Source organism: Pezoporus occidentalis, unplaced genomic scaffold, assembly GCF_034315485.1.
Source record: "Pezoporus occidentalis ecotype Australia unplaced genomic scaffold, CSIRO_AGI_Poc_V1 ctg29, whole genome shotgun sequence".
Classification (NCBI taxonomy): Eukaryota; Metazoa; Chordata; class Aves; order Psittaciformes; family Psittacidae; genus Pezoporus; species Pezoporus occidentalis.
The window spans coordinates 178823-195431 of NW_026914829.1; the positions used below are offsets into that span (position 1 = coordinate 178823).

The 16609-nt window shown below is 37.0% G+C and overlaps 1 protein-coding gene across 1 annotated transcript in view; it reads left to right on the plus strand.

The window, feature by feature from the left end:
- EYS (eyes shut homolog) overlaps positions 1 to 16609 on the plus strand; it is a 286523-nt gene that overhangs the window by 125489 nt on the left and 144425 nt on the right. Inside the window, exons 7-8 of the mRNA XM_062626098.1 lie at positions 1501 to 1665; positions 11250 to 11403. Coding sequence (XP_062482082.1) covers positions 1501 to 1665; positions 11250 to 11403 — 319 coding nt within the window. The remainder of the gene's footprint in view (positions 1 to 1500; positions 1666 to 11249; positions 11404 to 16609) is intronic.

Consider the following 16609-nt stretch of genomic DNA (forward strand, 5'->3'; position numbering starts at 1 on the left):
CAGGTATGCTTGGGATGCTGGGGTTCCTACATGCTTCACTGTCTTGCCATATACTGGGTTATTTGTTTATCTAATGCTTGCCACTGAATTACAGCTTCATCTCCAGGCCTTCTTTTTGGAATTGTGTTCTGATTAGTGCATGACTTTATTCAGAATTAGTTTTTTTATTATTTGTCAATATTTAAGGAACAAGGCAATATGCATAATTAAAAACAAGTTGTTGTTACGATCAAATTTACAAAAGATAAAACAAGCTAGTATGATTAACAGTAAAGATTGTCTCTGGAAAAGAATGCTTTAGAAAGTTTTCATGGATAAATTTCCCTGAAGAGAGGATATCATATCATGCTTCCTGAGGCTGGGAAGTTCTTCCCTGCAGGATCTGTGGGTACCCAGACCTCTTCCTCTGCACTGTGGGACATAGAAAGCACAGCTGAGCTGTTGTATTGTGGTGTATGGTTTTGTTTTTTTAATGAATCCCTTTAACATGCATTTCTTTAACTATGGGCTGCATTTTGTTCTTTCTTCTTGAATCCAATAAAAGTTGCAAAGTATAAAACAGGGGCAGATTTCATAATGAAACAACAAATAAAGGGAATAAAAAATTTGAAAAAAAAATCATCCACATAGTAGTCATGTTTATTTGTAATCATCAGGCAAAAATCCACTTTATTGATTTAATTCATTCAATTAAAAATTGTTTACAAAAATATTACCTGAACTCAGACTGCTTTTCTCATTCCTCATTCTTTATTTATATCCCTAGTGATGAATTTGGGCAGTCTTCAAGGAGTATTGTTTAACTAGGATGCTTAAGGCATCAGGAAGACATTCCACCTAACCTCAATTGGCTCTACTCTGTTTTCTTCTTGCTTGAGTGGTTATTATTATCACAGCTACAGGGGAAAAAACACCAAACCAAAATAATACAAAACATAATGACAAAGATAATGAATGCAATAAATGTTGCAAATGTTAAGCTTTCATAGTTAAAAATTTTATGACTATTCATTTGCAAGACGAGAGTAGTGTAATGGAATAATGTATATACCACCCAATGTCATCTTCATCATAATTTCAAACCCAGAATATATGAGTATCGTCAAAATGAAGAAAACCTGTTTTTCTTGTCTACAACTATAAATCAAAGGTACTTCAAAAGGATGTCATGGGACAAAAGTTCTGCACAGACACATCTGTAAAGATGAAAAATTGTGGCAATCTTTCTAACTTTGCATCTTCTGAGAGTAGTCCCTCTTAAAATGTTCTTTATGCTTCTGGCAATATGCAGATGCTAGAACATTTTCATTTTCTGCGTAGTTAACTAGAATGTTTGAAATTAAATGTATATGCATGCTTTGCAAATAATGTAGTTGATTACACTATTCACAGGTATGCAGAAGAATTAATATTTTTAAACATGCTTTGCTGATTATATTTTATTTTATCACTTTATTTCATAATAATTTAATAAAATTAGATTTTGGTTATTCATTACAGACACAGCACTGTTTTTTCCATCCTTCACTGGAAATTCTTATTTGGAACTACCTTCTCAGACATCTGTATCTGAGACCAGGACTGCATCTGGGCAGGAAACAAGCAATCTGACGACTCTGTACTTGGCAGTGAAAACAACTGCTCTTAATGGCACAATTCTTTACAGTGAGTACCAATGATACTTGAAGTTAAGTATCAGTTTTAGCTCTTTCAGGTCCTTATTAACTTTAGTGTACATCAGCTGGCATTTCCTATTCAGCTGCAAAATGAGTCATTAAACTGCAGTAGAAGCCTTTTGGTATTCCAATGTGTGATGCATTATAAAATTTGAACCATCCTTCTTTGTGTTCCTCTGGAAAGTTCTTTAATTTATGACTCATTGAGCAAAATAAACTTACAAGTGAAAAAGATGCTTCCTGACAAGAAAGAACATAGTAAGCATATGACTCCAGTGATAAGTGTTACAGCTGTAAAATACAAATGTTGAAGAAGTTTTGAACAATTTATTACAGAAAAACATCTTCTCCATAATGAGGTTGAGACTCACTTTTTATTATAATTGTGATCTTGGTTCGATATATAGTTTGATTTGTGGAAGTATCTTAGTTTCTGAAAATTTGCCATATTTTTGATTTCACAATTCAGAGGATCCTTTTCTGGTCCCTGGAGAGCATACTTGCAGAGTTAGATGTGTGCTTGGTAATACCACATAAGAATGTTCCTTCTTGCCTGCATATTTCATTCCTCAGTATATGGCATGAACTTCTGAGACAGTATGCTTTTCATTAGTCAGCAAGAGAAATAGGCTTCTCTGCCAGTTGAATATCTTATTATATATTTTATATTGTAATTTCTATCGAAATGGAAAACCTGGAAAATGAAGTGATTTCTTCCCAAATCCAGGGAGAGCTAGGGAAATATGTTTGTTTGATCTATGCAACAGATTTACTCCACAAAGAGAAAGCCATTAGGATTCTCTATTCACAGCAGTTTCCTAAGGCTTTTCTACACATAGAAATCTTGATTTAATATAAATTATTTTAATTTATTTTTGTCATTGATATATTATGGACATAATATATATGAATTCATCTGCACTATGTCAATATTTATAAGACAGATTTGAAAGTAGCATAGGCTCCATGGTATTATTTAATTATGCTTTCTGTAGGTGTAAAACACTGTAGCCCAAACTGAACATTTATGTTTACTGCTTTTCAAAATGATATCTTAAATCCTATTATGTTATAGCTGGGCTGTTGCTGTAGCTGCCTAAGCTGCATGGCTGTAAAATTTGCTAAAAATCATGGATAGGTGGCAGTTCTTTATCATGAAGTGTTTTATACTTGTTTCAATTTGCAGAGAAGTTATTTGTCCTTCAAAAGGATTTCAAGGAGGGTCACTGGAAGTACTTTGAATATCTTTACCTCATCACTGCAAAGTAGTTGGTTTCCTGCAAGAGTTAAAGTAAAGCTCACTATCTACCCATAAGCTCTGATTAAGCATGTCTATTAAGAACTAAAAAAAAAAGAAAAAACAAAAAACCAAAATGGAAGCTCCTTTGCTATTCTGAGGAGGAAGTGGCGTTTTTTACAAACTTAGATAAGTGTACTCTATTCCTACAAGCAGAGATAAATGTGTTTCTATCACTACTTGTTGGAAAAGCAGCAAATTCATGAAGCCGGTGTGGGATGGTCACTGTCTTTGAAACAGAAATTACAGTGCTGGATGCTCTTTGGTTAGTTTACAACGTAACCATTTTACACAGAAAGAATTTGCCTATCTTTGCTAACATCAAATGTTCAAAATTTGTAACTGAAAATCAAACTCCAACTCTTTCACTATCTCTGTTTTCCAATAATTACAAACAAATATGTGGATGCCTTCTTTGTGCACTGTGGGAGAACACCACAGCAGTCATAAATGACTTGCATTACCCTCCTTAACTTTATTCTCTGTATCCTAATGAATCTGCTTCTACCATTATTTGTGTATATGTATATATATATATATATATTAAAAAAAAACCAAACCTTACAACCCAAAACTGATTTAACAAAAACACAGTTCCTTTATGCCTAATTCAGTTATATGCATTCAAATACTAGGTAATTTTATGGACATTTTGATGTTAATTTGCATTTAATTAGTGCAAAATAAACCCCACCAAATTAGATGGAGGGACTGCCATCTATGGATAGAGTGAGAAGAGCTTTCCTCTGAATTATAACTATGAGAAGGTTGAAGGCTTATGGGCAAGCACTAGGGACCAAGGCAGCCAAAGGGATCTTGTGGTTGATGTCTACTATAGGCTGCCCAATCAGTGGGAGACTTCTTACTCCAGCTACAGAAAGCATTGCACTTGCAGGCTCTTTTCATGCTAGGGGATTTTAACCACCCTGACATCAGCTGAAAATGTATCGCAGCCAGCTGTAAGCAATCCAAGAGACTCCTGGAGTACGTTGAGGATAACTTCTTAAAGCAGATAATAGCACTACCAGAGGGGTTGCAATACCGGACCTGATGGTCACCAACACAAGTGTGCTACTCAGTGATGTCAAAATTGAAGGCAGTTTGGGCTGCAGTGATCAGACACTGGTGGAGCTCATGGTCCTGAGGAATATGGGTCAATCAAGCAATAAAGTCAGGACCCTCAATTTTAGGAAAGCAAAATTCCAGCTGCTCAAAGAATTAGTAGGACCCCTAGGAAACTGCCCTCAGGGACAAGGAAGCAGAATGGAGCTGGAAGATCTTGAAGGACACTTTCCATAGTATGCAGGAGCCCTTGATCCCCAGATTTAAGAAATCTGCAAGAAACTCATGGATGAGTCAAGACGTGCTAGTCAAACTAAAGGGCAAGAAGGAAATGCATAAGAAGGACATGGACCTGTTTCAGTGGGTCCAGAGGAGGGCCACAAAAACAGTCAGAAGGATGGAGCACCTCTCCTATGAAGACAAGCTGAGAAAGTTAGGCTTGTTCAGCCTGGAGAAGAGAAGTCTCTGGCGAGATCTATAGCATTCTTTCAGTACCTAAAGTGGGCTTCCAGAAAAGATGGGGACAGACTTTTTAGTAGGCCCTGTAGAGACAGAACAAGGGGTAATGGTTTCAAACTAAGAGGGCAGACTAAATACAAGAAAGGAATTTCTTATGGTGAGCATGTTGCAATACTGGAAGGGGTCTTCCGGAGAGGTGGTATATACCCCATCCCTGGAAACACTCAAGGTCAGATTGAACAGGGCTTCGAGCAACCTGACCTAGTTGAAGACATCCTTGCTCATTGCAGGGGGATTGGACTAGATGACCTGTAATGGTCCCTTCCAATGCAAACTATTCTGTGACTCTACATACATTTTTTTCTAGATAATGCACTCATCCTGAATCTAACACCATAGCTGTTCAGCTATCAGTTCATGCTTTCTGTGGGAAATTGTTAATGAAAGATTTTGAGGTGTTTACAGAGATTTTGTTACAGCAGAATTTAAGCATTTCACATTCTTTGTCTTTGCACATCTAGAAAGGTAGAATGATATTAGTGCTTTCCAGTTACCCATATCTGAGATCTCCACTGACTTTGTCCCAGCTCCCTTCTTGTCCCTTCATGAACCCAGACAGAGGGAAGAAAGGAGGGTCAGGATGAAATGGTATGAGTTCAGTTCTAATCCTGACATTGAGCTGGGACAGTTCCAGGAACTTAGGCAATTTTTCATGATTTCTAGCAGATATTTTACTCACATTTTCTTCGTTGTCTCTGAGAAACCCATCATACTTGCAACTCTAGTGTTTTCTGAATGAGTACAATGTGCATATACAGATTATGCTGAATTTTGTAGTTTATTATTTTTTTATGCAACAAACTCTTCTGTCAGATAAACAACATAATATCGTTCATGAGCTCATATGCTCCATCTGTTCTTCCTTCACCCGTTTTTTGTTCCTTGCTCTGTCTTCCATTTTCCCTTCTAACAACTTCAAAAGAGAAGCTGCTGTTGCCAGCTGTTCTCCTTTTAATAGTAGTATAACTCCTGCTTCTGCTGCTGCTGTGCTACCATCAAACAGCTGAGAAATGAACTGTCAGCAGAAAGTCATCTTGAGGCTAGTACACCCACTAGAAACAAGAACTACAGAATTACAAAAAAGGTTTAATGTTCTCCACATTTTCATATTCTCTTATATAGATGTAAACAATAGCTTGTGATTAAGGTTGCAACAAGTTTCACACATTCAAAGAGCAAAAATCTGTCTTTGTCAAAAGCATTTTTAAAAATAAGAAAATCACAGTGATCTGCATGTGCCATGTGTATTTTACTAGAAAATAATTACAAATTTTTTATTTTTTTTTTAATTATTCCACTTGCAGATCTATCCTTTTTTACAAGAAGAACTGTTGTGGTTTAAACCCAGCCACGCAGCTCGTTCACTCCCTCCCCCCCTTCCTCCCCACCCCCACCCCCCCCCCCCCCCCCCCCCAACAGCTCCCGGAGGGATGTAGGAGAATCAAAAAAATGTAACTCCCATGGGCTGAGATAAGAACAGTCCAGTAAGTAATGTATAACACAAATCACTACTGCTACCACCAGTAATAATAATGATAAGGGAAATAACAAGGGAAGAGAATACAATACCACCCGCCAAAACGAGTCCGACCCAGAAGAGTGAGTGTCCTTCTGGGTAACTCCCAGTTACCTCCCCGGGCATGACATGCTGTGGTATGGAATACCTCTTTGGCTAGCTTGGGTCAGGTGTCCTGTCTCTGCTTCCTCCTGGCTTCCCCTCGTCCCTGGCAGAGCATGAGACTCACAAAGTCCTTGGTCAAGGTAAACATGACTGAGGAACAGCTAAAAACAGGCTGAAAGTCAAAACACAACACTGCACCAGCTACTAAGAAGGAGAAAAATTGACCGCTACTGCTGAACCCAAGACACCACTGATTTTACCAGGTGGTCATGAGGTTACATCCTTTTCTTTAGCAGATAATTAGTAAACATTTAATTTCAGTGGGAAATCTCAGACAAGATGCTTTTGCTGTACAAATGACTAGAATCAGAAAGAGTGCATAAGTAGAATATTTAATTCAGAATCTTAAGGGAAAATGTAAAGGTATTAAAACTTGTATTTATCTTTATGTAGTATACCACCCAGTGAGAATCAAAAAGGTGATCTGTGCCTTCTTCTCTTGTTCATATACATGCATCTTAAAATAAAGTGAACACTTAGAAGTACTGATGCATTGTTTTCATAGCTTTTAGCAGCTGATGTAAATACCTATATAAAAATACAAATAAGAAAAATAAAATATGTATATACATAAAGCAAGCCTACTTATAGGCTATCTAATAGGCAGAATAGAAGAATCAGTGTGCTGCGCATGTCACTTTACTGATTTGCACTATATTGTTGAAAAGCATTTTCCTATTTAACACCTTAATTAAAGAAGATTTTGTCAATTGTTGGTTAAGAAAAAGAAATACTAAGGACTAACTGTTTTTGTAGAGTCTGGCAAAAATAGGTTGTTAAAAACATGGGGAAAGAGAGGTTATAAGTTTATATACTATTTATAGAAGATCTCTACATGTATCGGGCAAAGAAAGTAACCCAAGAAGAAAGGGGTAGCATATAATTTTTAATAGATTATAAACCATCATCTGTTTTAATAAAATGACAAATCAACTTTCCTTCTTACTAATCATGTTTTCCCTAATTATTTTCAGTATGTATTTAATAAGCATAAAAATGGTAACAGTCAATGGACTAAAATTGTCTGGAATTTTTGTCTGGACCTTGTCTTTAATTTATTAGTAGACTGTGAGGAGATTCTTCTTTAAATATGCCAGGAGAAAAAAAAATTAAAATATACACAATTACTATTTTTTTGCCAATAAAGTTTAGACATAATTTGAGAAATATTTCTTTGTTGAATACAGTTTGCATTCTTACAATTTTTTTATTTCATTCCTTCATGATTTTACTTGTTCGCATGCTTTAATTTAATCAACATATCAAAGCAAATTGTGGCATTTAGCCACAAAGCAAAATAAATCCAAGTAATCATAAAAAACCTGATACAGTTATAAAGCTTCACTTCATCATTGTCACTTTTAACAGGGTTAGCATAATGCTGTTCACAGTCCCTTCAAGGACAGATTGTTTAACTTCTAGTATATATGGTAGTCTATAACTTCTGACAATTGGATTTATGGTGGCCCAGCCCATGTTTATAGCATTCCTTAAGGACACCATCTCCTTTTTCATAAGCAATGCTTTCAGAAGTTCTGTTCCCCTGTGCTACTTCCTCTCCTAAAACCAAGAATGGTCCTTTCAGGCAATTCAGTCATAGTCTATTTGTCTGTTATTTCAGCTAGCATTCTCAAGCAGAGCATTTCACAGTATCCTTCCTCTGTGTCAAAATGTTTTTGCATAATAAAACTTCATGCCATCGCTTAATAGGAGTTTAAATCTGTCTTTTCTAGATAGACAACCATTTGACCCCAGTGGCCACTTGCTTGCCGTCATACAAATACAGCCTTCCACCTTGCCATTTCCTGTGAAAGGATGATTGCTGAGACCTGGTTTCTTTGACCTGATCCCCTGACAAAGTCTCTACTAAGGTCAAGATAAGTTACCCCTAATATCCATCAAGATTTTTTCACTCAGATGGCTTCCTGTCTGTGTCCGTTCCTGGAATACATCTCTTGAGCTTAAGACTAGGGCTCTTCCCATGGAGGCAATTTCCCACCATATATGCTAGGTGATATATGCTCCTTTACATTGCCAGAACAAAATTTTTCACAGGGACAGTCTGCCTTTTCCTGTTCACTGTAGAATGATTTGAAGGACTGTCCTTTCCAAGGGTCTCATACCACCTAGCATATAATAATGAAGAATGATATTAGTCTCCTGCAAGTGTGACTTATAAGCGCTCCCTTGGCTGAAGTTCAGGCATTAACACTTGTTGAGGTTTCAAAGGGTAATGCTGCCTTTGGAGGAGCTGTCACAGATTTTTTACTTTAATAATAATAATAATAACGAGGACCTACGTCCGAGTTTTTACTAATGGACCGTATGAATGGACAGACGGATTCACTGGGAGAAGAGAAATGATCTATTCAGCTGTAACTTTGCTTCTTCATGACATGTTGTCAGTATATACTTCACAACCCTCCCCGCTTCATTCTCTCTAAATTCAGTGTAGCTTACAGATTTGCTTATTGATAGAAATTAGAAATGCATGGAACAGCGTGTGCAGGAAGGGGAGAAGAAGATAAGGAAATGAATGATGCAGTATGTGCATATATCAGTTGTGCTGGGGTTAAAAGGCAGTGGCTTTTTTAACAGTGCAATATATTTTGAAAGAGAATTAAGAGATTATTGTAGAAGGAAAACATAAAAGCCAAAAGCATAAAATCCAGCCAAATTAAAGTATCTTTGGATTTAATTACGTATTCAGAATACAAAATATGGCCAAGCATAAAAGACTTTCAGGGGGTCATCAGGATTTGTAACAGACTGAAGAAATACTGTGTTGACTAGAAAGCTGCTCTAGAGGACAGAGTTTACTTTTTGAAATGTTTTTCCTATGAATTATGCAAAAGCAAATGATCAGGAAGTTGCTAACACCTGTTGCCCCTCTCTATCTGCTATTACCTTTTTCTTTCTGTTTTGTCCTCCAAATGAAAATTGATCATTTTCTCTTAACAAATCAGTAGGTATTCCAGCAGGTAGCTGTGTACAGCCAAGTACACCCACATTCTTTCTACCTTTCTGAATAAAAATGTTAAGGGATATTTTAGGCTGTGTTCTCCAGCAGCTCCAGGTCTGGAAATCTTTCCTACCTAGCCACTGGAACCCAGCCCAAAGACCTTGTCTTCATCCCAGTCTGATTGGCATGGCTGCTGCTTTCCCATTTGCTGTTTAAACTATGCAAAGTTCATCATGTATGCCAGATGCACACAGACATGTGCACACATGCAGACACACAGAGAACATTGCACAGCTGGCTACACAGTCTGCCATGGGCAAGGCACTGACTTCAACAGCATTTGTCTACAGGACTCACAGAACATGACTGTAGAAAGTCAAATTCTCTTTCCTCTGACTGGTAGAGATTGAAGTTCAGTAGTGAAGGCACATACGTGGCACTTGCTAGATTTAAAAGGACATGTGCATTCATGGGTTGTTCCTCCCCAGTTTCCTGTTTACATAGCTCCACAAACACAATCCTCCTCAGTATCCTGGACCCCCACGCTGGCACCCTTCTCTGTTGCAAAGTCCAGGGTAGCACTCTTTGGTGATGTCTGAAGTTTCGTGATAGTCCATCCATTACTGTGACTGGTAAGATTGGTTTCTGTTACTGTCCGTTGCTTCTGTTACTGTTTTCTGTGGCTGTTTGTCACATCTGTGGTTTGCTTATTGCCTTCCTTCTTCCTTATTGTCCCATTTTGGCAAGGTCCTCAATAAGATAATCTTACTGAAACAAGCATTCCCACACACTGCATGCCCATACCAGTTAGTGTAAACCACCAGTTCTTGTTACTATCTCCATTTGTTGGTTGAGTTTGTGCCTCTGTATGTTTTGATTTTGTCCTTTTTCCTTATCATTGTGTTTGATAAAGTTGTTAATCAGAAAAATCTTAAGGAAGAAAATGTTCTCTCCTACCACATACCTACATAAAGAATTTATTTGTATATTGTATATGTTGTGTTTTTTCTCAACTGAACTACAGATAAGCTGGAGAATTGGATACAGGTAGGATTCTGGAAATTAAGAAGAACGTAGTAATCTGCTCAAATACTGCTCAAAAAAAATATAAGCAGTAAATTCAATTTCATCACCTAGCTATTGTGCGTTTTTTACTTCAGTTAAATATAGTAAAATATCGAGCAAAGAACAGATTAATATTTTAACAGTTTGCCTTAATGGGGAATAAAAATCCTAAACAGGAGCTGTGTCTTAGCTTCTATAAGAAGTAAGTACAGTTAAATTCAAAGGGCAAATTGATAAAACATTACCCATTCAAAATAATTTGCCATTGTAGGTGTTATCAATGTGCCACCCATCATTTAAATAGAAATATTTTGCTGTGATCTTTACAATATACTATTCAGTGGAAGCGAACAAAGACTAGAAGATTATTTTTTTTTAATATACTTTTATCCATAGTTTGAACTGTGCAAGTAACAGTATGTCTGAATTTTTGTGGACAGCAATTATTCTTATCAAGTCCTACATGTGTCATTAATTGGGAAAGGTGACTCGTTTATGATCTTTACAGAGAGTATAAGAATAGGGAGATGTTCTCTTATAATCTTTGTTTTCTATAATATGGTTGAAAAGCTGAACAAAATAGTAAATCATGATACAGTATTTTTGTGATTCTTTTGATGCTTTTGTCTCACCTTTGGCACCTTAATAATACTCCTGAATATAGAGAAAAGTTCACCTTCAATTAATGTAAAGATCTCTTTAATGTTTATGCAATTACACTGGTCTAAAAGTAAGTTCTGTCTTTTGGTTATTTTCTTTTACTTTGTCTTGTTTTCAGCTATTGATACAGAGCTTGCTTTTTTTCTTAGAGTCACCTAAGCAGAGTCCTTTATATTGATAGAAGACTCCTCAACTACAACACATAATTGTAATAATTATAAAAAACCACACCCATTATGACTGGTGATGGCATTCCAGCAGTGTGAAATAGTTTTGGAAGGTCCTACACTTTCAGAAGCGTGACTGTCCCCATTTTTGTTTTCAAAGCTAGTGAAAGGAATTTTGGAGAACAGTTTCTTCACTTTTATCTTGTGGAAGGAAGACCAACAGTTCGATTCAGCTGTGGAAACTCTCAGAACATTCTGACTGTATCTGTGAATCAATCCATTAGCAAAGGTACACTCATCCCTATCACAATAAGGTAAGAACTTACCTTTGTGTTGCATTGAAGAGTTTTAGTCATACATATATATATATATATATATATTGAGCGATAAATATGACTTCACCTTTTTTTTTGACAATAAAAACACAAGTCATATTGGAAAGCAAAATTGTATGCATATTCAGAAAACTTTTTCATAAGGTAGTGTTCTTGATTGAAAAGACATTTTAGTTCACACAGATTAGTTCTGACCTTTGTAGAACTTAGGAATCATTCAAACTTCAGACACTTTTACAGATACAGACGAAGTCAGTTTGAGAGCTGAAACAATTTAGACATAACATTGGAGATAGTTCATAATTTGTGCTACCAAATTGGTACCAGATTGGTAGCTCAAAATTTCTGCTTATTTATACCTTGAATAAATTAGACCTGTCATCAGAATTCTGGTGATAAATATAGGACCAATTTATTTTTTAAGATGAAAAATTAAAAAATGAGCATGCTGACAACATCTCACAATGTAGGCTGGACTTGATGATCTTAAGGGTCTTCTCCAACCTAAACAATTCCATGATTTTATAAGCTGTCATTGCTACATATGCAACTGTCCTGTCAGCAGTATACAGTGGTGACTGACCAGTAATGTTATTTTTAACCCAGTACACACAGTAGTTCACAGAATGGTTAATTTATAATTTTGGAAAAGATATTGGTATCATGCCTTGCTAAAAGATTAACTCCTTTTTTTACTTGTGGATTTTCATATGTGCTAGTTTGGAAAACGGTATGGATAAGATATTATAGATGTTGTGTTATATTAGTAAAGTATCTAATGTTTATCTTAAAATGGTTTAGCAATAATTCTGACACCCATACAAATTTTAATTTTACTATAATTAAGATACTATTTTATTTATTAAATAGTTAAAATATCAGAGCTAATTGGTGCACCTGAACTGTAAGCATTTGTGATGTGAAGGAACTTGTTGCCAAGTTATTAAATTAAAGGCAGTTTTAGATAGGACCAATTTTCATGTTAGAGGAGACTGCAAAAGTTACTCTGAAACTTGCACATCAGAGTTCTCAAAATTAACTTTAACTACCAAAAATGGAAGTAAAAGCACATCTAAAGGTTTTTGTGTTTGCCTTCTGAGCTTGAGATCTCAGTATATTAAGTAGACTGATACTGGGAGAAAGGACTGTTTAGTCTTTTTTGGGGGCTAGATATTCTTCTCACCCCTTAAGCTTTACCATAACCTTTTATAAACAAATTTATTAGAATGTAAATATAAAACTTCTTTTCAGCATATGGAAGAATGAAAGTATCTACCATTTAAGAAATTGTTTCATTTCCATCTTATATTTCTTCTCCGCCACAGGTCTATACATTACTCTTCTGCTACATTTAAAACAGTTTTTTTTCCTTTCATTTTATATTAGCATTAATCCCTAATATTAATGAAGCAAAGTCACATAGCATACATTCAAATCTACTTACATGTTAGCTGAAAGTATATTAATCTATTTTAGGGGTTTTGTACAAATTGTAAATGTATTTAAAATTTATAAAGAAAATTCTATCTCTTGCTATCCCTAAAAGACAACAGACAAAGATTTTTTTTCTCTTTGAAGACACTTGTTAGAAGTATAAAGCTCAACATTAATAAATAATTCCAAGGGTTTTTTTTAATTGCAAAGACTACTCTTGTGTGAGACATTGGTCAGCTAACTGTCTGCACTGTATTAGCTGTGATAGCACTGTGTCTCTGCTTTGTAAGAGTGAGACATTAGAATGCTTTACGGATTTCAAAGTCTAATAATAAGCAACAAATGCAGCTAAATGGCATTGAAAAGATTGATTCTACTTATAAAGTTCATGTTCATAATAAAAAAAAATTCCCTCGTTTTCCAGCTTAAAATTAACACCTGGGAATTTATGTCTTCATTCTCTGTAGTGTTACATTGAAAAGTAATGTCAGTTCAATTTACACTTTACCTTTGTTTACTGGAATTTATACTGCTATCTTTAAAAGTAGCATATTGAATAACTTACAAGGTGTGATTGTAGACTGTGACTGGTGGGGATTTACATGCATCTGAGTTTACGGGCTTGGCCTTGAAAATGACTAGTGATTATTCTTGTGAGTCCTTCCAAAATGTAGAGAGAGCAGTATATCCTTCACCAAGCAGCAATAAAGTTGTAATCCTTCAGCAATCATCCTTAGCCTTTGCCAAATTAAAAAGCAAATGACAAGGCATTTTTGCCCACCCCCGCCTCCTCCCCCGCCCCGATCTTGTATCATAGGCTATAAAATGCAAATCCATAACAGAACTGTTGTTTTGTGTCCTCTTAGTGACTGCTGAAGATAGATAACTATAGCTGTACGTTTTACCTGCAAAATTAATGAGGGGTTTTGATTTCTTTTTTTCCCCCTGTAATGCAGGAAAACACACAGACTGGAATCAATAACTTTTTTTATTTCTATTTGAAAACACTCCAACTGGGAGACAATATTTCTATTAAACTTGACTTTTAATAAGTCTATAAGATCTCATTTGACAGATATTACAGTCCTGGGTGCAACTATGTCTCCAGTGGATAAACAGTGTAATTAACACAACCAATAATGTCTATAGAACAGATTTTCACCTTCTCAAACTTTTTGTTTCTACATCCACCATGTGCAGGAAACTAAGATATAGTTTACAACTACTGTTTTGTCTTAACTATGTGATTATTTTTCTTAGATATGGCCATTTCTTTCAAATCTGATGAAGATTTGATGAGTTTTAAACGCTCAGTCATTGCTTTTACAGTCCTTGTGAAATGACAGCTTTATAGGAAACAGCTATAAAACTCTGATTGCTTGCTTTTTTTTTGTCTTGCCTGTAGAAACTAGAGACTGGTTGCAATGCAGTTTTATTCAGTGTTTCCGTTTCCATTTATTTTAGATTTATTTGATTTCTGGTTTTTAAAATGTGCATTTGTTTGGTTTTTGCTTTTTGTGATTACATAATCAAGATTTTATTGAATTTTTCAGTTAAAGCTTTGAGCACATATGTGAGATGTAGTTTAGTTTGCCTTTATGGATTTGTTCCTTAAAGTTATTCAGAGCATATTAGTTCAAACACATTTCGTTCTATACGTGGATTCTGAAATGTATTTCCTCATGCAAAATTTGCTGTATGTTATTTGTGGTTAAAATGATGTCACTGTCACTGGGGATAGACGGTGTTTCTTCAATTCAGTGGTTAAAGGAAAGTAATTGTAACAAGCAAGAGATTTAAATGATCAAGTCACCATTATTTTGATTCTTTGAGATAGTGGATTTTACCTTTTAAAGCAGGAATACTTATATAATTTTTTAAACATTTTACACTTTTCTTCTCTAATTTTTATTTTTTAAATTATAGTTCCTTAAAAAGTTTAGATTGTTCTAGACAACAATGGGGGATATAAGAGTCTTTTCTGTTTGGAAGATTCTAGGCAACCATTAATTAAAATCTTGCATATGTATTATAGTGTCACTTTTTTCCATTTTATTTACCTGCAGAATTGTCAGAATTTTGCTGTGGAATTTAATGAACATAGTACTCATCCCCACAGAGCTTTACCAATGTATTCTGTACATTAATATTTCATGTATCTTAGAATCAAAGAATCATAGAATCATAGAATCGTTAGGGTTGGAAGGGACCTTAAGATCATCTAGTTCCAACCCCCCTGCCGTGGGCAGGGACACCTTACGCTAAATCATATCACCCAAGGCCTCGTCCAACCTGGCCTTGAACACTGCCAGGGATGGAGCATTCACAACCTCCCTGGGCAACCCATTCCAGTGCCTCACCACCCTTACAGGAAAGAACTTCCTTCTTATATCCAACCTAAACTTCCCCTGTTTAAGTTTTAACCCATTACCCCTTGTCCTGTCACTACAGTCCTGAATGAAGAGTCCCTCTCCAGCATCCCTATTGGCCCCCTTCATATACTGCAAGACTGCAGTGAGGTCTCCACACAGCCTTCTCTTCTCCAGCCTGAACAGCCCCAACTTTCTCAGCCTGTCTTCATACGGGAGGTGCTCCAGTCCCCTGATCATCCTCGTGGCCCTTCTCTGGACTTGTTCCAACAGTTCCATGTCCTTTTTATGTTGAGGACACCAGAACTGCACACAATACTGCAGGTGAGGTCTCACAAGAGCAGAGTAGAGGGGCAGGATCACCTCCTTCGACCTGCTGGTCACACTCTTTTTAATGCAGCCCAGGATAGAGTTGGCTTTCAGGGCTGCAAGCACACACTGCCAGCTCATGGTCATTTTCTCATCAACCAGCATCCCCAAGTCCTTCTCTGCAGGGCTGCTCTGAATCTCTTCTCTGCCCAACCTGTAGCTGTGCCTGGGATTGCTCTGACCCAGGTGTAGGACCTTGCACTTAGCATGGTTAAACTTCATGAGGTTGGCATCAGCCCACCTCACAAGTGTGTCAAGGTCCCTCTGGATGGCATTCCTTCCCTCCAGCGTATCAACCGAACCACACAGCTTGGTGTCATCAGCAAACTTGCTGAGGGCGCACTCAATCCCACTGTCCATGTCAGCGACAAAGATGTTGAACAAGACCGGCCCCAACACCGCTCCCTGAGGGGCACCACTCGTTACTGGTCTCCAGCCGGACATTGAGCCATTGACCACAACTCTTTGTGTGCGACCATCCAGCCAGTTCTTTACCCACCGAGTGGTCCATCCATCAAATTGATGCAGCTCCAATTTAGAGACAAGGATGTCATGTGGGGCAGTGTCGAACGCTTTGCACAAGTCCAGGTAGACATTAACTGCTCTCCCCCTGTCCATCAGTTCTGTAGCCCCATCATAGAAGGCCACCAAATTGGTTAGGCAGGATTTCCCCTTAGTGAAGCCATGCTGCCTGTCACCAAGCACCTTGTTGTTTTTCATGTGCCTTAGCATGCCTTCCAGGAGAATCTGCTCCAAGATGTTGCCAGGCACAGAGGGGAGACTGACTGGTCTGTAATTCCTTGGGTCATCCATTTTCCCCTTCTTGAAAATGGGGGTTATATTTCCCTTTTTCCAGTCATCGGGAACTTCCCCTGGCTGCCATGATTTCTCAAATATGATGGCCAGTGGCTTTGCAACTTCATTTGCCAGCTCCTTCAGGACCCGTGGATGGATCTCATCAGGACCCATGGACTTGTGCACGTTCAGATTTTTAAGATGGTCTCGAACCAGTT